This window comes from Pleurodeles waltl, chromosome 4_2 (genome assembly GCF_031143425.1).
Source record: "Pleurodeles waltl isolate 20211129_DDA chromosome 4_2, aPleWal1.hap1.20221129, whole genome shotgun sequence".
NCBI lineage: Eukaryota > Metazoa > Chordata > Amphibia > Caudata > Salamandridae > Pleurodeles > Pleurodeles waltl.
This window is the reverse complement of record NC_090443.1, coordinates 187,285,402-187,307,077: the sequence shown is the minus strand read 5'-3', so window position 1 is coordinate 187,307,077 and position 21,676 is coordinate 187,285,402. Positions and strand designations below refer to the sequence as shown.

General features: G+C 45.8%; 1 protein-coding gene across 15 annotated transcripts in view; it reads right to left on the bottom strand.

Annotated features, from left to right (window-relative positions):
• DUSP12 (dual specificity phosphatase 12) overlaps positions 1 to 21,676 on the bottom strand; it is a 696,805-nt gene that overhangs the window by 406,087 nt on the left and 269,042 nt on the right. For 10 of the 15 annotated variants that reach the window (XM_069231049.1, XM_069231057.1, XM_069231056.1 and 7 more), the window contains one exon: positions 580 to 648. The exons of the other annotated variants lie outside the window; for them this stretch is intronic. In XM_069231049.1, coding sequence (XP_069087150.1) covers positions 580 to 648 — 69 coding nt within the window. The remainder of the gene's footprint in view (positions 1 to 579; positions 649 to 21,676) is intronic. 15 annotated transcript variants of the gene reach the window in all.

The following is a 21,676-nucleotide window of genomic DNA, read 5'->3' as shown; positions in this document are numbered from 1 at the left end:
AATTTATGACATTTGCACTTTCCTTATTGGGGCAGTGGTATGGTTTTGTTTGATGTTGTATAATTACTTTTAAATAGTTTAGAAATTCCTCTGTATTTTCTATGTACTATAAATAAGTGATCATGTAAAGATGTATAAAATGTATACCTGAGCCATTTAGGCTTGTATCTTGTATAAAAAACTGTACCATTTATTACATGTTTTCATATTTCAATGATTGTACTGGTTTCTAGAGTAAACAACATCAGTATGGTGGATGATGGTGGATGATGTAATGAGTGAAGTCATCAATGATGTCATTGAATAGGTCATGAGTGGTGTAACGTGAGGTCATAAGCAATGCATAGCGGCAAGTTATAATTAGCTCAGTAAACTATAACTGGGTAGTTATAGTTAGGCAAGCTTTCCCATAGACCTAGCATTTTTGGTTTGCTAATGGGTGGCGATTGATTTATCTCCACAAAACGTTCCAAAAAAACAAAAAGTTCATTCACCTCAGCTTCTACCTGGAAAAATTCAGGGTGATCTGTCAAGTGGGGGATGAGAGAAAAAAGGGGTGGCCTCCAAATGCAAACCTACCAAGAATTATTTTTTTTTAACAGCGATGGTTCCGTGAATTCTGCAGGAGCAAGCGCTCTGATTGGCATCCTGTTGGGGAAAAAGAAATGAAATGGCCGCCATTACTATCTTTTGTAAAGAAATGTTAGTGTTGTAAAAATTAAGTGAAAAAGTGTTATATGGGAAGAGGAAAAAGTGATGCTGCCCCCCCCCCCCCCAACCCGGTATTTGAGAGGAGGACTATACGGCAGTACTGTGATTAAGTAAACTGAATTTCTTTTTCTTTTTTTTTGTTAAAAGTAGAGAACCTGTGTGACTCTTGCAGGATTGTGAAAAATAGAAAGGAGTAGGCGAACTCTCTCCTTACTCTAATATCCATACCTGACGCCTTAAGTAGGCGTTTGAGAGAAGAGGTCAGACCCTCATCATACTGTACTATGTACAGTTGTCACACCGTGCATTAGTGTAAGCAGAAAGGCCCGACCCTCTCCACACCCTATGATGCACACTTATCCTAGAGTTAGGTATGAGCAGAGAGGCCAGTCCCTTACCACACCCTAGTATGCATACCCGTCATCCAAGAAAGAGGTCACAGTGACAAGGCCTTTCCCTTCCCACACCATACTACATTTGCCAGACACTCTAGGAGAGTTGTGAGTGGAGATTCCAGTGTCTCCTCACAACCTACTATGCATGTCTGTCACCCTAGTGAAAGGTCTCAGTGAAGAGACACTCCCTCCTCACACTAGTACACATGCCTGTCACCTTGGAGAGAGGTGTCAGTGAAGAACCACCCCCTTCCCACACTAATACATATGCCTGACACTCTGAAGGGAGGTCTCAGCGGGGAGGCCAGTCTCTCCCCACACCCTATAGTGCATGCCCATCACCTTGAGGGGAGGTTTGACTGCACAGGCTAGTGTCTCATCACACCCCACTATGCAGCAAGTCTCCCTGCACTCTTCTACACATGCCAATCATTCAGGGAAAAGGTTTTAGTGTTATAGCACTTCCCTCCCCCACACCTTGGGGAGATGTCTCAGTGAAGAGGCCAGCCCCTCCCTACACTCTACTATGCATACCCGTCACTCTAGGGAAAGTCTCAGCTGAAAGGATAGGCTCTCCTCACACTCTACTATGCATGGCTGTCCCCCTGGGGAGAGATCTTAGCGGAGAGGCCACTCCTTCCCCACACTCTAATGGCCACGCTTGTTACCATGGGAAGAAGTGTCAATGGAGAAGTCAGTCCATCCCCACACTATACTATGCACATCTGTCACCCTGGTGAGAGATCTCACTGGAGAGGTTGGTCTGTTCAGACACGCTACTACGTACATCCATCACCCTGGGGAGAGATCTCAGTGGAGGCAAGCCTTTTCCCACATTCTACTATGCACAACCGTCATCCTGGGAAGGAGTGTCAGCTGAAAAGACCAATCTTCCCCACACCCTACTATGCTTTCCTGTCATCCTGGGGAGAAGTCTCAGTAGAGAGGCCAGTCCCTCTCTACAGCCTACTATGGACACCCTTCTCTCTAGGGAGAGGTCTTAAGGGAGGCGAGTCCCATCCTACACCCTAGTACACATGTCTGTTAGCCTGGGAAAGGTCTCACTTCTGTCCCACACTCTATTTCATATGCCAGTCACTCTGGGGAGACATATGAGTGGAAAGACCAGTCTCTCACTACACTGTCCTATAAACACACATCACCTTGGCAAAAGGTCTCAGCGGAGAGGCCACTCCCTCCCCACACTTTACCATGCATGCCCATCACCCTGGGGAGAAGTCTGAGCAGGCGGGCCAGTCCCTTCTCACACTGTACTATGCACAACTGTCATCCTAGACAGCGATGTCACTTTCTTTCAATATTGCATATTGCACAGTTCTGAGCCAGACTGTATAGATGAGATGTATAAGAAAACAAGAAGCTTGCGGGAGCTGGAAAAATATATGAGGGGAGTGTGCCGTTTGAGTGCTCCTGCGAGTCTCGTGAGTGTTAATTTTTTGAAAAAAAAGTGAGTTTTAAAAAAACAAAAACAGATAATATCCAAGTAGGGCGGCTCTGAAAAAAGCCTTTGTGTTTATAGTGTTTCCTTCTGCATTGAAGTGCACACCATCTTTCCTGTTGAAACCTGGCATATCAAAACGATATTGTTATGATAAATAGAGCCCATGCCATAGCCATGGAGAAATGCAGACATTATTTCAGTAACATGCTTCTGGTATGTCTCAATCTTTGGACAAAATGGATCTGACCATTGCCATTTTTACCTGTGACATATATTGTAATGTACAAAGGCTGTGTGAGGAAAGAGACATCAATTAGAAAAGGTCTCCATTTGGATTTCAAGTGCAGCCCCTGTGACTATGCCTAGGTCATTGCCACCACAGTGCACCATCATGAGGTCTTGGTGTTCACAATCCAAAATGCTCTCAACCATTACTAACAATTTATGAAACTTCATATTTTTGCAGCAATCAAGGTGATGTCAAAGTTTGGAAATCCAATATATCAGTCAATACCACAAATAATAGCATATTCTGTAGCCCAGTGGATAAAGCTGTGTCCCAAAAGCCAGAGGCTAACCATGATGTTGTATGGGGAAGCCAGTCACAACAGAAGCGTGCAGGAGAATAATCTTAAGGAACATGGAGTTTAATGAGAGAGAAAAGCAAACTCTAACATCCAGAATCTGCACCCTCTTAAAATGCGATAAAACAAGGCCTAGTCTTTCTTTGAAGCATTCTACACAGATCTTGCACTCTCAGTAGAGTTGTCACTAAAAATACAGCTGTTAGCAAATCTAAATATACACCCTATTCATACAGAGAAAATGTAATTGCACAGTAATGAGTTCCTCAATAAAACCTTTCACAGCCAGTCTTCACCCTGAAGGCCGGTCTTAGCAGAGAGGCCATGTTGGTATAAAAACTAAAACACCCAGTCTCTTGTGAAACTCTACCTGCACTCTCAAAATAATAATCAAGGTCTAGCCCTTGTCTAAATCCTTACACATGTAGCATTTACATGTACACAGCTGTCAGTATTGAGGCTACTTTTACTTAATCCATGGATACAGCCTATTAACACAAAAAAGATCTATGTACAGTAGTAACGTCCTCAGTAAAGCTTTCTGCATCTAGCTTTCACCCCTTAAAGAGGCCTCATTAGAGGGGCCATGTGGTTATAAACCTGAGGCATACACACTGCACAGAGTTGTGGGTCAAGGGCACACTCTCATGAAAGTCTGCCATAGAGAATCCACACCCTTTTAAAATATGCTAGCACAAAGCATAGTATTTTTCTTAATTCTTCTACACAAGCCCTTCGTTCTGTTCAGAGGTGTCACTGACTAAAGAGGGTGCTCTTATTAAACTGAACCATAAACCCTATTGATACACAGAAAAGGTCTTTGCACAGGGGTAAGTTAATCACTAAAGCCTTTCCTACCTAGCTTTTACCCTGTAGGGAGCTGTTGGGCATATGATGTATAAAGTAATCTTAAATATTTTTTTTTTTACTGATAGGTTTGTGACAAAATTAAATTAACAGCACGTTTTTCTATGTAGGCCTTTCAAGCAGGTAAAGATGCCTATGACAGAACATGGAAAAGATGATAAAAAAAGATTTCAATCTGATAATAGCACCGAGTAAAATATTAAACAATAAATAACATAATTTAACTTTTTTCGTGCAGTTGCAAGAATGAATGAATATGTGTTAAAGTCTAAACATATATGTTCATCATGTTCCTAAAAACTAAAGATCAAAAAAAGGACTGATCAACAAACTAGGTTCAAGAGGAAGAAATGAGAAGTGCTTTTGTAGAAGAGTAGAGTTGAATATTTTTGGGAGCATGAAGACAGTGAAAAGGAAGCATTACATCAGCAGAATGTTCGTCCAGTAGACAGGGTCTTTGTGATAAACAGAAAGATATTTATTCTCACTTTAAACAGAATGGCATGTTTAGATAAACTGGTTAGTTCCCCTAAAAAGAAATGCCTTCAAAACGTGAAAGTTAATAAAACAAACGTTTGCACTATTTTCCAGGAAGAGTGAAAACACCCATCCAGTAGTAAAGCATTTTAAATGAGGAAGGTTAGTCCTGGAAAATTAATTAGTGTTTGCTATCAGTACAGATGTTCGTGCATATAAAATGAATGTAGGTACGCCGAACGAGAAACAAATTAGTACCTAGAAATATGGAAGAAGATATAACCAATGAGGTTTTAGGTCCACAACCTTGGCATCCAGTTTTCTAATTTAAGTGCAGGAACATTTGTAACTTGCACATCTATTAAAAAGCTTAGAGATTTCTTTAGCACTTATAGCAGTGAAACTCTGGGGGGGAAAAAATACTGCAATGCTTTGATCCTTGTCGAGTTAGAAGACTGACAAACCTTCAAGGATATTCATTTGCTTGCCTATCTCAACAGATTTGTGACAGTACTTTTCATTATATAAGGATACACTCTTCTCACTAAAACATTACCTAGTAAGAAAGTTGTACTTTGTTGAAAGTCCATCCCTTTATCTTAAAAAATGAATTAACATGTTAGTAAAAGGTAATCATTTGGAACTACTACCTGTTATACATGAAATTCAGATGTCATAATTTGGACCTGAAAGGCCAACTGAAGAGAATGAGATTGTGGAGATGAACAATGACATTTCCAATTCAAACAATGTTTTTGAAATATTTAAAGAAATTGTTACATCTGCAGAAAGTCCTGACAATGTGTCTGTCTGTTGTAGGCAAGACCACTAAAACACAAACGAAAAAATGACATTTGTGAAAAAACAGAAGAGAATGATGTTATACAGTGGTTTAAACTGTCTCTTTACTCATTAGCTGAAGATCTGTTTGATTTGTGCATAAGCCAGATTGTCTGTAAATATTTTCTAAATATTTTTTGACAAACCGAATGATAATTAAATGCTTGCAAGAGGTGGTCATAATAAATTAGAAGCGTTCATCATTCCTCCTGAGCTTCAGCACCTGAACTTCTATGAGAGTATTCTAATCAAGATAGTGCATCCCCTCCAAGCAATTGATTCAATACAGATCAAAAATGGGAAACTATCTCCTTAAGAATTATTGAAAGGTAATCTTGTGTATAAGAGAATATCAAAACTATAGGTGTATTTGGACAGGAAGAACCACTAGTGGTTCTAGTAAATAGAATGCCTACTGAAGATAAAAGAAAATTGCCAGAAACTCTTAAGCATTGACAGGGTTAAGAAAGTTTTGCAATATATAAAAATACAAAATGTGTCGCCGTAGATGGGCATGTCAGCTGTGTCATAACAGACATCTGCAGCTCAGGTTCATGTGGTAAATTTGAAAGATTTGACTTGGGTCAAGAAGAAGAAATACATGAACATTACAGCATTCACCCACTATATTCAAAAGAATTGATGGGTGATGCTTTAGAATTGTGCCAAATGAAGCAAGCAAAAGGAGAACCAGTGAGAGTGTGCAAAAAAAGTTTAAAAGCACAGTGTTTTCCAAATATTTTCCCCAACAGAAGAAGGTGGTCTTTATGATGAATATCCAGTACAGATTCCTGCATCAGAATAAAGTAGACTGTGTTCTGAAGTTCCTTGATTTACGCAAAACACTCAAGTACAATTTCCATCTATTGTTTGAAAGTCATCTGTCAGTGCTATCTTTTGCTGTAGCCCATTGTAGGAGGCTGGCCTGGCTTATAGTGGGTACCGTGTGGTACTTACACCTTGTGCCAGGTCCAGTTATCCCTTATTAGTAGAATAGAGGTGTTCTAGCAGCTTAGGCTGATAGAGGTAGCTATAGCAGAGCAGCTTAGGCTGAACTAGATGACATGCAAAGCTCCTACTATACCACTTATATCATATAGCACTATATCATAAGAAAACACAATACTCTGAGTTACTAAAAAATAAAGGTACTTTATTTTAGTGACAATATGTCAAAAGTATCTCAGAGGATACACTCCCTTAGGACGTAAGTAATGCACACAAATTATATGTATACAAACCAAAAACAGGTAGAATCACAATAGAATGCAATAGGTAGAAATAGACGTAGGGGCAACACAAACCATATACTCCAAAAGTGGAATGCGAACCACGAATGGGCCCCAGGCCTAATGTAGGTTGAATCCAAGATACCCCGCCCCAAGAGCCTGAAAAGTAGGAGTAAAGTTACCCTACTACCCCAGAAAGACAGTAAAGTTGAGATAGGGGATTCTGCAAGGACAACAACTGCCCGCAAAACACTGAAGACCGACTCCTGGACCTGAGGACCTGTTAAGGAAGGGGACCAAGTCCAAGAGTCACGCAAGTGTCCAGGGGGGGCAGGAGCCCACTAAACCCCGGATGAAGGTGCAAAAGGGCTGCCTCCGGGTGGAAGAAGCTGAAGATTCTGCAACAACTGAAGGAGCCAGGAACGTCTCCTTTGGTCAAAAGATGTCCCACGGCATGCTGAAGGATGCAGAGTTGTTTCCACGCAGAAAGACCGCAAACAAGCCTTGCTAGCTGCAAGAGTCGCGGTTGAGGATTTTGGGTGCTGTTGGGGCCCAGGAAGAACCAGGAGGTCCCCCCTTGGAGGAGGAGACTGAGGGGGCGCTCAGCAACTCAGAGAGCCCCCGCAGATGCAGGCAGCACTCGCAGAAGTACCGGAACAGGAACTTAGAAGATCTGAGGACAGCTGTCGACTCAGAGTCACAAAGGAGGGTCCCACGACATCGGAGTCCAACTCAGCGAGTTGGGCAATGCAGGACGGAGTGCTGGGGACCTGGGCTAGGCTGTGCACAAAGGAAGTCTTTGAAAAGTGCACAGAGGCCTGAGCAGCTGCAATTCACGCAGTACACAGGATTACTGTCTGGCGTGGGAAGGCAAGGACTTACCTCCACCAAATTTGAACAGAAGGGCCACTGGACTGTGGGAGACACTTGGACCCAGCTCCTGTGTTCTAGGGACCATGCTCGTCAGGATGAGAGGGGACCCAGAGGACCGGTGATGCAGAAGTTTGGTGCCTGCGTTAGCAGGGGGAAGATTCCGTTGACCCACGGAGATTTCTTCTTGGCTTCCAGTGCAGGGTGAAGACAGACAGCTCTCAGAACATGCACCACCAGGAAACAGTCGAGAAAGCCGGCAGGATGAGGCGCTACAATGTTGCTGGCAGTCTTCTTGCTACTTTGTTGCAGCTATGCAGGCGCCCTGGAGCAGTCAGCGGTCGATCCTTGGCAGAAGTCGAAGAGGGAAGTGCAGAGGAACTCTGGTGAGCTCTTGCATTCGTTATCTGAGGAATAGCCCACAGGAGAGACCCTAAATAGCCCTCAGAGGAGGATTGGCTACTGAGAGAGGTAAGCACCTATCAGGAGGGGTCTCTGACGTCACCTGCTGGCACTGGCCACTAAGAGCTGTCCATTGTGCACTCACACCTCTGCATCCAAGATGGCAGAGGTCTTGGGCACACTGGAGGAGCTCTGGGCACCTCCCCTGGGAGGTGCTGGTCAGAAGAGTGGTCACTTCCTTTTTATTTGTCCAGTTTTGCGCCAGAGCAGGGCCGGGTGATCCCTGAACTGGTGTAGACTGGCTTATGCAGAGAGGGCACCATCTGTGCCCATCAAAGCATTTCCAGAGGCTGGGGGAGGCTAATCCTCCCCAGCCATTCACACCTATTTCCAAAGGGAGGGGGTGTAACACCCTCTCTCAGAGGAAATCCTTTGTTCTGCCTTCCTGGGACCAGGCTGCCCAGGCCCCAGGGGGGGCAGAAACCGGTCTGAGGGGTTGGCAGCAGCAATAGCTGCAGTGGAGACCCCGGAAAGCAAGTTTGGCAGTACCCGGGTTCTGTGCTAGAGACCCGGGGATGCATGGAATTGTCCCCTTAATACCAGAATGGTATTGGGGTGACAATCCCATGATCCTAGACATGTTACATGGCAATGTTCGGAGTTACCATTGTGACACTACATATAGGTAGTGACCTATTTGTAGAGCACACGTGTAATGGTGTCCCCGAACTCACAAAGTCCGGAGAATTTGCCCTGAACAATGTGGGGGCACCTTGGCTAGTGCCAGGGTGCCCACACACTAAGTAACTTTGCACCTAACCTTCACCAAGTGAGGGTTAGACATATATGTGACTTATAAGTTACTTATGTGCAGTGTAAAATGGCTGTGAAATAACGTGGATGTTATTTCACTCAGTCTGCAGTGGCAGTCCTGTGTAAGAATTGTCTGAGTTCCCTATGGGTGGCAAAAGAAATGCTGCAGCCCATAGGGATCTCGTGGAACCCCAATACCCTGGGTACCTAAGTACCATATACAAGGGAATTATAAGGGTGTTCCAGTGTACCAATTAGAATTGGTAAAATTAGTCACTAGCCTGCAGTGACAATTCTAAAAGCAGAGAGAGCATAAACACTGAGGTTCTGGTTAGCAGAGCCTCAGTGATACAGTTAGGCACCACACAGGATACACATACAGGGCTCACATAATGAGCACTGGGGTCATGACTAGCAGGATCCCAGTGACACATAGGTAAAAACAAACATACATACAGTAAAAATGGGGGTAACATGGCAGGCAAGATGGTACTTTCCTACTACACCCATGCTCCGAAAACAGGTACAGCGTTCAATTATATCAATGTCCGAGATTATGTGGAAAAGTACACAGAGAAAATGAGGTTCTAGAGAGTAACCTGATGAACATACTGGCTTGCCAACCAATGTGGTAACAATGCATACTGGTTCTGTTGCTACGGTGAGCTAAAATGTATATTACGCAATCTAGGTGCACTCACCTGGTTTGTCACCTTGAGTTGTTCGGGGTATGCTTGAAATAATCTTCATGACTTTTCCAGGCTAGCTAATACAAACATTTCATTTCAAAATAGCTTTATTTCGGCAGATGCCATAAAAGCGATAAATAAATAACATGCAACTCATACAAGCAAACCCCCACCATCATTAAAAATGACGCTAAGCAGCATATCCAGCATTCTATTTAGAATAAACAATATTCCAACATTCTAAAAATCATTTAAAAAAACTTCATAAATCCCAAGGTGCAGTTAATGGACATATTAAAATATGACATATGATACGTATTTAAGACCTCAGTTCATTTTACAACAATAACCATCCTTTTTGCCCACATCAGGCCCAACAATCTTGCCACAGCACAGGCCTACAAAGGAAGTGGATCTGATCTTAGCATCCCTAAAGCTACCTGATGATCAAAGGTACCAGCTGCCTACGCAATGATGCAATCCAAAAGGAGCGAAATTTTGCACAGGCAGGAAATGCGAAGAGCACATGTGGAATACTCTCTTTTTGACCATCACAGAAAGGCCAGCCCTTCCCAGCTGAGCCCTTCCACTCTGCAGTAAACACCTGTACCAAAGTGTGCCCACTCTAAACTGATGATATAACTTCTTGTCAGACAGGGCAGTAATCAAACACCCAAAACTGCTTTAACACATCCGTGGACTTAAAGTCTAAAAATTCACCAGTCAGTGTGGTATCTCCCATCCTACGCCCTTCTCTTTGCAGGGTGTATGTCCAAGACAGTTTTGTTTTGTTTTAACGTACGCTTCGAAGGAATTTCATCTACCTCTGGGTGAAGCCCAAGATAACCAAAACTAAGTTCCTTCAGGGAGTGCTTGATGTAGGCAGCCAGGGATCTTTATTAGCTTTATCTATCATAATTATTTCATCCAGAGCAGCAACATAATGTGTCAGCGCTGGAGTCGCCCAAATCCTATGCCAGTAAAGAAGAGGGGTGCTTTAAGTGATATACTTTTCAAATTCAATCCACAAATAAGGAACACAGCCGGGTGCTAGTTGGAAGTGAAATCAGTTCTCTTACCAACGTATTCTCTGATTTCACTATACCTGTAATGTCAGCAAAGCCCCATAGCTCCGCACCATAGAGCTGCACCTAAAGCCTTAGCTATGTAAATTTTCAAAGCTGGCACAACAGGCCTAGTATAAGACGCCTGATGTTCTTTTGAAATTACCCCAGCTCTCTGCCTATGCTTTATTGTTGCAATATTTTCAATATGTGGACCCCAGCATAAATTAGGTGAGAGTTTAATTCCCGAGTCAACCTGCTCCAAAGATTCACTCCCCATCTCCAGTCTTCCCTTCAATTTTTTGCAATAATTAAAAGCCATGAATTAGGTTTTATCTACGTTTATCTTGAGGACTCACTCCCCACAAAAGCTACAGAAACTAGTTAATAGTTTTTGCAGATCACTAGGTGTTTTAGAAACTAACAAAGTGTCATCTGCAAACAGCAATATCGGAATCTTAGCTTTAACTAAGGAATGGGTATCAGCCTCAACATTTAAGAGATGTTGTACCAGTCCATTTACCCATAAAGAAATTACGGTGGAAGCCAGTACACATCCCTGATTTACACCCTTTAACACTGGGATTTTTTCAGTTCGTTGCCCCTGCAAGCCCCACCGCACTCAGGCATAGTTCTTACCGTGTAACCTGACCAGTAAGGACAGTATATCAGGAGGCATTCTCATCTCTTTATGAACCGACTATAGCCTTGAGCATGGCACCAAATCGAAAGCAGATTTAAGATTGACTAAGGCGACATATAAGTTGCCCTTGCCGATCACAGGTGTCTTCAATATATTGTAGCAAATCTAAAGAACTGATCATTTGTTGACGTTTTAGTTCTGAAACCAGCTTGCAGTGGAATCATGACATCATTACTTTTGACCCAATACTAGACCTTTGCCAATACCATTCGGCAAAAGACTTTCTTCAAGCAGTCAATTAAACTAATAGGCCTATAGTTGGCTGGCAATCTCTTATCCTCCCTTTTTATACACAGGTACCACCTCTGCTCCCTGCCAAGATGCTGGAATAGGCGCACCCAAGGCCATCTCATTTGTAATGGCCAATATATATTCTGCCCATACCTCCAAGTCTTGAAGCTAGACATCCACTGGAACACTAGCTCCAGCCGCTCTCCCCCTAGAGAAAGTAACCAACGAGTTGAGGACATCCTCCAAGGAGAAGGGTGGCGAGTTAAAATCAATAAGAGTTAGGCTCTGGAGATTCCCAGCCATGTTAGTGTCACCATCATGATACAAGACTGAAAAATTATTAAACAAGTCAGAGAGAGGAACATGATTCTGAAACTCGAACTCACCTGTATGCTACCTTCTAGCCCCTAGTTTCCAAAAATGAGTATCGTCCTTGAGTACACATGCCTCCTTGAAGTCGCGCCATCTATTGTCATCTCATTCCTTCTTGGCCCTTGCCAATGCCAGCTTATAAACCTTCCTAGTAGATGTTACCAAGAAAGAGTCTTTTACTTTTACGGCTATACTTAATGTGAGCCCTAACTTCTTACATTCACAATTATCACCTCTGCGGGGGGCCTTAATTTTGAATACATGACGGACAAGAAAGTGGGCAGCAGGGAGAAGGTGGGAGAAGGTCCTTGGGCCAGAAGTGGGAGAAGGCTCTTAAGGCCATCTCCCCCTCGCCTTTCTGGTCGCTCCCCTTGCCTCCTGAACTCGTGATCTGCTCCTTTCAGCACCGCTGCTGCAAGTACTTCCTCTGAGCACATGCCACCCATCACTACTTTTGCTGTTGTGTGTCTCTCCATGCCCTCCCTGCTCTTATCCATGTTGCTCCGGGTCCTAGCTGTATGTCTCCCAGCTCCGTCTCTCTCTGTCTCTCCGTGACCATTCTGCTTTTCTTCTTCCTGTTCTTTCTGTTTCCAGTCTTCTCTGTTGCCTCAATGTTAGTGCTTCCTTGTTTTTTCTCCATCTTAGTGCTTCCTTTCTGCTCGTTTTTATTTTACCTGCCTTCTCTGTTGCCTCAATCTTAGTACCTCCTTGTATTTTCTCTCCAACTCAGTGCTTCCTCGTGTTTTCGCTTTTCAACTACCCTGTGCTTGCTACCTTGTTCTTGCCGCCCTCCCACCATCCTCCCCCGCATCGCTCCGGCTAGCTTCCTGCCCTTTCTTCCCATCCACTGCCAGCCCACCCATCAGCTCACAGTGCCCCCCCTCACCCCAAGACCTCCTTAATGGAGGCCGAAGCACAGCCCCATTGAGAATTTCTGTGGGCCATCTTCCCCTCGCCATTCTGGTCACTCCCCTGGCCTCCGGAACTTGTGCTCTGCTCCTTTCAGCACACATCTGTGTAGGAGGCTGGCCCTCTATGTAGTGTGTAGTGCTACACTGTGTAGGGGGTCCAAGCATCCTTTGAGTGTGCGAGTTGCACGATTGATGCTGTGAGTACAACAAATGCTTTGCACTTCTCCAAGATAGGCCTAACTGCTTGACCAAACTACCATAAAAATTAGAGCATTAGGTGGTCTAGTTTTTCCCCCGGTAAACCGTGTGGTTGCCTGTTCCCCCTACACAGCGTGCCTAGCTTTGCACACTACATAGAGGGCCAGCCTCCTACACAGATGTAGGGAAGTGACCTCTGCCCATCGGAAGTGGACACTTAGTGGGTGTAGACACCCCAAGGTAGATGACTTAATGGTCACTACCAGGTTCCCCCTAAAACGCCCACTGAGTACAATTTTTAGTGGGCATCCCTAGACCAAGAAATGAGATTTGACGGACAGAAGAAAACCAGCATCAAGAAGATCCAAAGGCACGAAAACTGTGGACCTGCTGCACGAAGAAAAAGGGCCAAACCCTGCCTGCTGCACCTAGGACCCGACAATCGCCACTGAGGAGCTCCTGGGCAACTAGAAAAACTCTAAAGAACCCCAGAAGACCTCCAGGCTTCGCAAAATCGCCAGAGAACTCCCTCCAGAGTGGAGGTACCACTCTAAACACACAAGTTCCCAATTAACCACTGAGGTCCACTTCACTGACGGGATGCTAACTCCGGAGCTGGACGTCGCAGCTGCACCACACTTAACACCGACAACCGCAAGGACAAATCCTGCCAGTGTGCCAAGTTTGGTTGCACTGCCAGGGGTGTGGAATTTATTAAAATATCTACTTGTCCAGTGGACAGGTTGCTTCTCAAATCTACTTGTCCTGTAAAAAGATCTACTTGTCCCTTTGGTGCCATGTAGTGTGGCGACAAATTATGGCAGCAATCTCATTATGTAAGTGCTCTGATAATAGCCTCTCTGATTATGCCAGGGCTACTACCATAGTAGGGCTTAAATACTTGCAGTTTCAATCCCTACTGTAACAATTTCCTTATTTTGCCACCTTTCTGCAGATCTGCATACTGGGGCTGGAGGAAGCAGTAAGCAATAGTTCTAGGGCTGGAATGCCTTTGAGTCTGCAAACCTACTAACCTGCATGTTTTAAAGATTTTTACCAGCTTCTCTCTAATATTTTCCCATAATAAGAAAGGTTGGACATTTACTCCTGACAATGGCAGAATTAGAACTTCTTCCAGGGTTGGGAAGAAAGTGGCTGGAGGGAAAAGGAACTTGCAAATGCTCAATAGATTTTTACATGAGCAAATCTACACATCGTATTTACCCATGCTAAAATACAGTTCACAAATATTTTATAGGGTACAACATATACCATGGGTGCACTTTTGTGACTTTCTTTAAGAATTTGGGGCCACATGTAGGTAGGTTCAGATTTGCGACCTGCAAATTGCGAGTCGCCAATCCGAATGTAGGATGGTGTCCCTGACACCATCTGTGATTCGCAAGGGCTTCGCAAATGCCCACCTCATGAATAATCATGAGGTGGGTCGCAATTTGCGACCCCCTCGCGAATGGCGGCCCTCACAGGGATGGTGGCCTGCTGGAGACAGCAGACCACCATGTCTGTGACTGCTTTTCAATAAAGCAGTTTTTTTTTTGTAATGCAGCCCGTTTTCCGTAAAGGAAAACGAGATGCATAACAAAAATGAAAAATGAAACGTTTTCGTTTCATTTTTTCAGAGCAGACAGTGGTCCACAGGACCACTGCCTGCTCTGAAAAAATGTTTACAGTGACATTCACAATGGGGAAGGGGTCCCATGTGGATCCCTTCCCTTTTGCGAAAGTGTTAGCACCCATTTGAAATGGGTGCAAACTGCGATTGGTTTGCGCCCGCGGTCACAAAACAATCCTACATTGCACTGCGAGTCGCAATTAGGAAGGGAACACCCCTTACTAATTGCGAGTCGCAAACCCGTTTTGCGATTCGGTAACCAGGTTACCGAATCGCAAAACTGGGTTTGTGCATCGCAGTGTGCTTTTTGCATGTCGCAAACAGCGAAAGTCGCTGTTTGCGACATGCAAAAAGCTACCTACATGTGGGTCTTGGTCCCTAATTAGGTCTGGTGTTAACAAAGACATTTTGTTTTTATTAAACTTCTATTTCTCTCTCTTTCGGCTGGCTTTACTGTGAGTGATCGCATTCTTCTCTTCCACAAGGAGCATATTGCCACACAAAGTAGTTTTGTTCAGTGTCAGGAACTACAGTGGCAATCAGTGACGTAACTAAACTGGAGGGTGCCCCTTTGTAAAGAACATGGAGGAGCCCCCTCTCCAGACTCACTCAGGGCAGGTGCTGTGCTGAAGGGGCCCCCTGGAGGGCGGCTGCGGGGCCTTTGTTATGCCGCTGGTGTGCTTTTAGAGAGTTCAAAAACTTTTTTGGGGGGGGTTTGCCAGTGTTTGTTACAATGTTGAGGGCCTGGTAGTTCCCACAACAATAAAGTGTTACAAAAGCCATGTCAAAACAAGACACGCATTGATGAAACTAAAAGACGTATAAAAATATGTCAGATCAGTTGGCTTTGTCAGTGTTTGTTTATTTTCATGCTTCCCATAATCGTGTTGAAAATGGTTACACTGATTTTCCATTAGAAATATTTTTGGGAAATACTAGCATGCATCAACACATTTTACTAAATGACACTTCATTTGCATATAATCAGAGAGCATTCTGGGAGCATTAAACTTAGCCTCATAGCCTAAACTTTTCAAACATGTGTATACACGTTTTTTTTTTTTGTACTGGAACCAACGTCAGTAGTGAAGTGTGACCTTAAAACATTTATTTACAGCACTCACCCTAATAATGAAGACTTTCAAATAATGAACCATAAATACAAGTTCGAACAGCATTATCTTTTGGAAACACATTAACTCAACTGCAGAGAGTTCCACTCTCTGTAATCAGGCAGCCAAAGGGTTTGTGCTGCAGGGGGTTGGGCCTACTTGTCCCAAGGACAAAGTAAACATAAAAACTTGTAGCCCTTGACCCCAAACAGGATGTCCCGGGCGTCGGGCGATAGGAATTCCACATCCCTGCACTCAATCATGCCAATACCTTGGGTATTGTTCAACTGACTTCGGACACCAAAAAGACCACCCACCCACCTGGGACTGTAAAAGGACCAGGGGGAAGCCCCAGTCGAGGGACTCAAGAAACATTCTGGACCTCCTGCCAGAGTGTCCCTGCTGTCCTGCAATCGACCCTTGAACCGACCTACCACCTGCTTCTGAAGGCATACTTGTGCACAGCTCCTGGCTCACTGATTCGCTCTACACCCGATCGCCCTGTGCCCTGCAATGAAGAACCAGCTGTGCCCTAAGGGTCCTCCACCCCTTGCGACCTCGATACTCCAAGGAGATCCCCAGGAGTCACCTTTAAACTTACCTGTGCAGTGCTTTTCCAAGTGGTCCCCCACAGTGGCCTTGCACCAGCTACAAACTTCAAAAATTCATATCTCGAAAAGTACTTAATCATTTTGAAGATCTTGGTCTTAAAAATTACATAAAAATAATAAGTATTTTCATAAATTAGTCTTGAGGTATTCCTTTGTGTGTGAGTTGCAAGATTGATGCTGTGAGTACAACAAATGCTTTGCACTTCTCCAAGATTAGCCAAATTACTCGACCAAGGTACCATAAAAATTAGAGCATTAGGTAGTCTAGTTTTTACCCCTGTAAACCAACATGTGGTTGCCTCGACCCACTACACAGTGTGCCTAGCTTAGCACACTATATAGAGGGACAGCCTCCTATACACTGATTGGCTATTTTCCTTCCATCCAAGATGGAGGAAAATGAAATGGAGAGTCCACCTCACATTCAACACCTTAGGGGTGGTGCATGCCAGGGTAGGGCCACTCCTCCTGTCCTTTCTTTGAGTTTCCCGTCGCTGCTCCAGCTAAAGTGGGGGTTTGCAATGGGGTAACCATCTGCTGCTAGCAGCAGGCCTTGAGCTCGAGTTTCAAAGGCGGAAATCCCTTTGAAGCTCGCAAACAGGGCAGTGCACATTCGTGAGGAAGGGGCTGTTAGCACCTCCACCCAGGAAGGGCTTTGTTCTACATCCCAGAGGGCAGAGGCCCTCACCCCAGGGGTGCAGAATTGTGTCTGGAGGTGGCAAGTAGGATGTGACTGGCCATTAACCATGCCAGGGTAGTTAGCTTTTGAAGGGGGCACCTCTAGGGTGACGTTTGGGTACATTTGGTGATAAGTCCAAAACTATTACCAGTTTGGATTTATCATTCTTAGCTGTTTGATACCAAACAACGCAGGTTTCAGAGTGGCTATCATCAAGCTCTGAAACTCATACTGACCAGTGTCCAGCACATGTATTAAAATGGCTGCTCTATTCACTCACTACGTCCCAGGTTTGGCAAGGTCACAAAGGGGGCATATTGCTTATGCAGCTATGCCCTCACATGCAGTTTAGTGCACACTGCCTCAAGGCTGGAAGGCCTGCCAAAGGGGTGTCTTACACATAGGTCATGCAGTGTATAGGGGACAGGGCACATAGGCAGTGTTCCATGTCAAGTTCAAAGGTTAAGTTTGCATCAGGACACTCAGCCTGCAATGCAGTGCTGGGTGCACCTGAATGCAGGGCGCTAGAGGGTGGCACAATCAGTGCTGCTGCCCTCAGGGGCTTACCCATAGTACCTCCTCCCTGTGTACCTAAGTACCATTTACTTGGAACTTATGGGGGCAGCTAAAGGTTTTCTCCAATTGTGCCAATGCATCACAACAGTTTTAGGGAAAGAGCTCTGACCCAGGGAAACTGGTTAGCAGGGCTCCTGGGCATTAACAACTTCTAGGCTACATTACATACCAAGCAAAAAGTGGGGGCTAACAATGGCAAAAAGAGGCCTTACCTCACATGCTGGAGCATCGATTCCAGAAATTACGTCTTCCTGGGGTACCTCAATTTACATCTCATCGACCCAAACAACTGCAACTCCACCAACCTCCTGGACAACCTCAACAACGTCGGACACAAACAACTGGTCACCAGGCCCACGCACTACGCAGGTCACACCCTAGACCCCATTTTCACAGCCAGCGACAGGATCACAACAGAGCTAACATGGACTGACAAACATATCAAACACTTCACCATTACAAGGACACCAGAGCCCCCTACACATCTCCCCCCCCTCCCAACCCGCAGTTGAAGTAAAATCACCGAACCCCAAAGGACCATGGAACACCACCCTCAACGCCAACAGACCCAACCACCAGCAACATCGAGCAAGACTCCCGCAACTTCTCCGACTGGATCCACAACTGCACTGTCAAAATCACACCCACAAGAAACTAACACCAGATGATCCAGCAAGCCCACCAGCTGGTCCGCAGTGAACTTCCCACTCTGAAAAGAGAATGCAAAAGACTAGAAAGACGGTGGTGCACTAGTAGGAACCCATCAGACCGCACCACCTTCAAACCCGTCCTCATCAACTACCACCACCTCAGAGAAGCAAAAGGAGAGGCCATGATCAACTGCATCAAGAAGATCACCAACAGCTCCAAGGAACTTCTCAGCATAGTGAGAGAGGTCTCCTGCCCGGCAGCCACAGACAACGTAATCCAACCCTCCCAGGACCTCTGCGACTCCCTGGCACACTACTTCCACCACAAAATAGCAGCCATCTACAGCAAGTTTGCCCCCTCAAACCACCAGCCTCAACACCTTCTAACTCCGACTGATGAAAACTACAACCACCTGATCACCAACTGTAGAAACCTACCAAATGAGGAAGCATCATTCATCATGAGCACAAACCACTACAGATCATCCAACGACCCGTGCCCCCACTACAAGTTCAACCTGGGACAGAGACTAATCAGCAGTGCTCTCACCCCGTACTCAATGCCTCCATTACAACAGCCACCATCTCCAACGCCTGGAAGCATGCAGAGGTAAAACTGCTCCTAAAAACCCATCCGCCCACCCAAGAGCACTCACAAAATACCACCCAATCTCGCTCCAACCCTTTCCCTCCAAAGTTTTAAAAGGAGCCGTCAACAAACAACTCTCCAAACACCTAGAAGAACGTAGTCTCCTGGACAACCCCCAACCAGGTTTTGGCGCCAAGCACAGCACCGAGACCGCCCTGATCACCCCAACAGACGACATCAGAGGTCTCCTCTACCGCAGAGAGAAAGTAGCTCTAATCCTCCTCGGCCTCTTAGCGGCCTTCGACACAGTCTCCCACCACACCCTCATCACCAGACTCCACTGCATCGGAATTCAGAGTAACACCCTCAAATTGATCCACGCCTTCCTCACAGGACGCAACCAGAGAATCCGCCTACCTCCTTATATCTCGGAACCCAAGATCATCATCTGCGGCGTACCCCAGGGATTCTCCCTCAGCCTCATCCTTTTTGACACAACACCTTGGGCAGACATTGTACGCAGCCATGGACTCAACATCATCTCCTACGCCGACAACATGCAACTCAACCTCTCTCTCTCAGAGGACCACCACACCCGAGAACCAATTTCAGCAACACCATGACCAACGTCGCAGAGTGGATGAAAACCAACTGTTTGAAACTGATCAGAGACTAAACAAAACCTATCTTCGGAAATAACCCCTCCCCATGGGACATCTGGTGGACAATCCTCTTGGGCACACACTAACATCTAGAGACCATGCCCAAAGCCTTGGCATCATCGTTAACAACGGACACACTTTCAAGCATCAGATAAACACAGTGGGCACTTCCTGCTTCTTCCTCCTTCGCATGCTACAAAAGATTTTCAGATGGATGTGAGAAAGTAGCCTCTTTCTAGCCTTGTTACCCCCACTTTTGGCCTGTTTGTGAGTGTATGTCAGGGTGTTTTCACTGTCTCACTGGTACCCTGCTAGCCAGGGCCCAGTGCTCATAGTGAAAACCCTATGTTTTCAGTATGTTTGTTATGTGTCACTGGGACCCTGCTAGTCAGGACCCCAGTGCTCATAAGTTTGTGGCCTATATGTATGTGTTCCCTGTGTAGTGCCTAACTGTCTCACTGAGGCTCTGCTAACCAGAACCTCAGTGGTTATGCTCTCTCATTTCTTTCAAATTGTCACTAACAGGCTAGTGACCAATTTTACCAATTTACATTGGCTTACTGGAACACCCTTATAATTCCCTAGTATATGGTACTGAGGTACCCAGGGTATTGGGGTTCCAGGAGATCCCTATGGGCTGCAGCATTTCTTTTGCCACCCATAGGGAGCTCTGACAATTCTTACACAGGCCTGCCACTGCAGCCTGAGTGAAATAACGTCCACGTTATTTCACAGCCATTTTACACTGCACTTAAGTAACTTATAAGTCACCTATATGTCTAACCTTTACCTGGTAAAGGTTAGGTGCGAAGTTACTTAGTGTGAGGGCACCCTGGCACTAGCCAAGGTGCCCCCACATTGTTCAGGGCCAATTCCCCGGACTTTGTGAGTGCGGGGACACCATTACACGCGTGCACTACATATAAGTCACTACCTATATGTAGCTTCACAATGGTAACTCCGAATATGGCCATGTAACATGTCTATGATCATGGAATTGCCCCCTCTATACCATCCTGGCATAGTTGGCACAATCCCATGATCCCAGTGGTCTGTAGCACAGACCCTGGTACTGCTAAACTGCCCTTCCTGGGTTTCACTGCAGCTGCTGCTGCTGCCAACCCCTCAGACAGGCAGCTGCCCTCCTGGGGTCCAGCCGGGCCTGGCCCAGGATGGCAGAACAAAGGACTTCCTCTGAGAGAGGGTGTTACACCCTCTCCCTTTGGAAAATGGTGTGAAAGCAGGGGAGGAGTAGCCTCCCCAAGCCTCTGGAAATGCTTTCTTGGGCACAGATGTGCCCAATTCTGCATAAGCCAGTCTACACCGGTTCAGGGGACCCCTTAGCCCTGCTCTGGCGCGAAACTGGACAAAGGAAAGGGGAGTGACCACTCCCCTGACCTGCACCTCCCCTGGGAGGTGCCCAGAGCTCCTCCAGTGTGCTCCAGACCTCTGCCATCTTGGAAACAGAGGTGCTGCTGGCACACTGGACTGCTCTGAGTGGCCAGTGCCACCAGGTGACGTCAGAGACTCCTTGTGATAGGCTCCTTTAGGTGTTGCTAGCCTATCCTCTCTCCTAGGTAGCCAAATCCTCTTTTCTGGCTATTTAGGGTCTCTGTCTCTTGGGATTCTTTAGATAACGAATGCAAGAGCTCATCCGAGTTCCTCTGCATCTCTCTCTTCACCTTCTGCCAAGGAATCGACTGCTGACCGCGCTGGAAGCCTGCAAACCTGCAACATAGTAGCAAAGACGACTACTGCAACTCTGTAACGCTGATCCTGCCACCTTCTCAACTGTTTTCCTGGTGGTGCATGCTGTGGGGGTAGTCTGCCTCCTCTCTGCACTAGAAGCTCCGAAGAAATCTCCCGTGGGTCGACGGAATCTTCCCCCTGCAACCGCAGGCACCAAAAAGCTGCATTACCGGTCCCTTGGGTCTCCTCTCAGCACGACGACCGAGGTCCCTAGAATCCAGCAACTCTGTCCAAGTGACTCCCACAGTCCAGTGACTCTTCAGTCCAAGTTTGGTGGAGGTAAGTCCTTGCCTCACCTCGCTAGACTGCATTGCTGGGAACCGCGACTTTTGCAGCTACTCCGGCCCCTCTGCACTTCCGGCGACAATCCTTTGTGCACAGCCAAGCCTGGGTCCACGGCACTCTAACCTGCACTGCACGACTTTCTAAGTTGGTCTCCGGCGACGTGGGACTCCTTTGTGTAACTTCGGGTGAGCACCGTTTCACTCATCCTCGTAGTGCCTGTTTCTGGCACTTCTCCGGGTGCTACCTGCTGCTAAGAGGGCTCCTTGTCTTGCTCGACGTCCCCTCTACCTCCTGGTCCAATTTGCGACCACC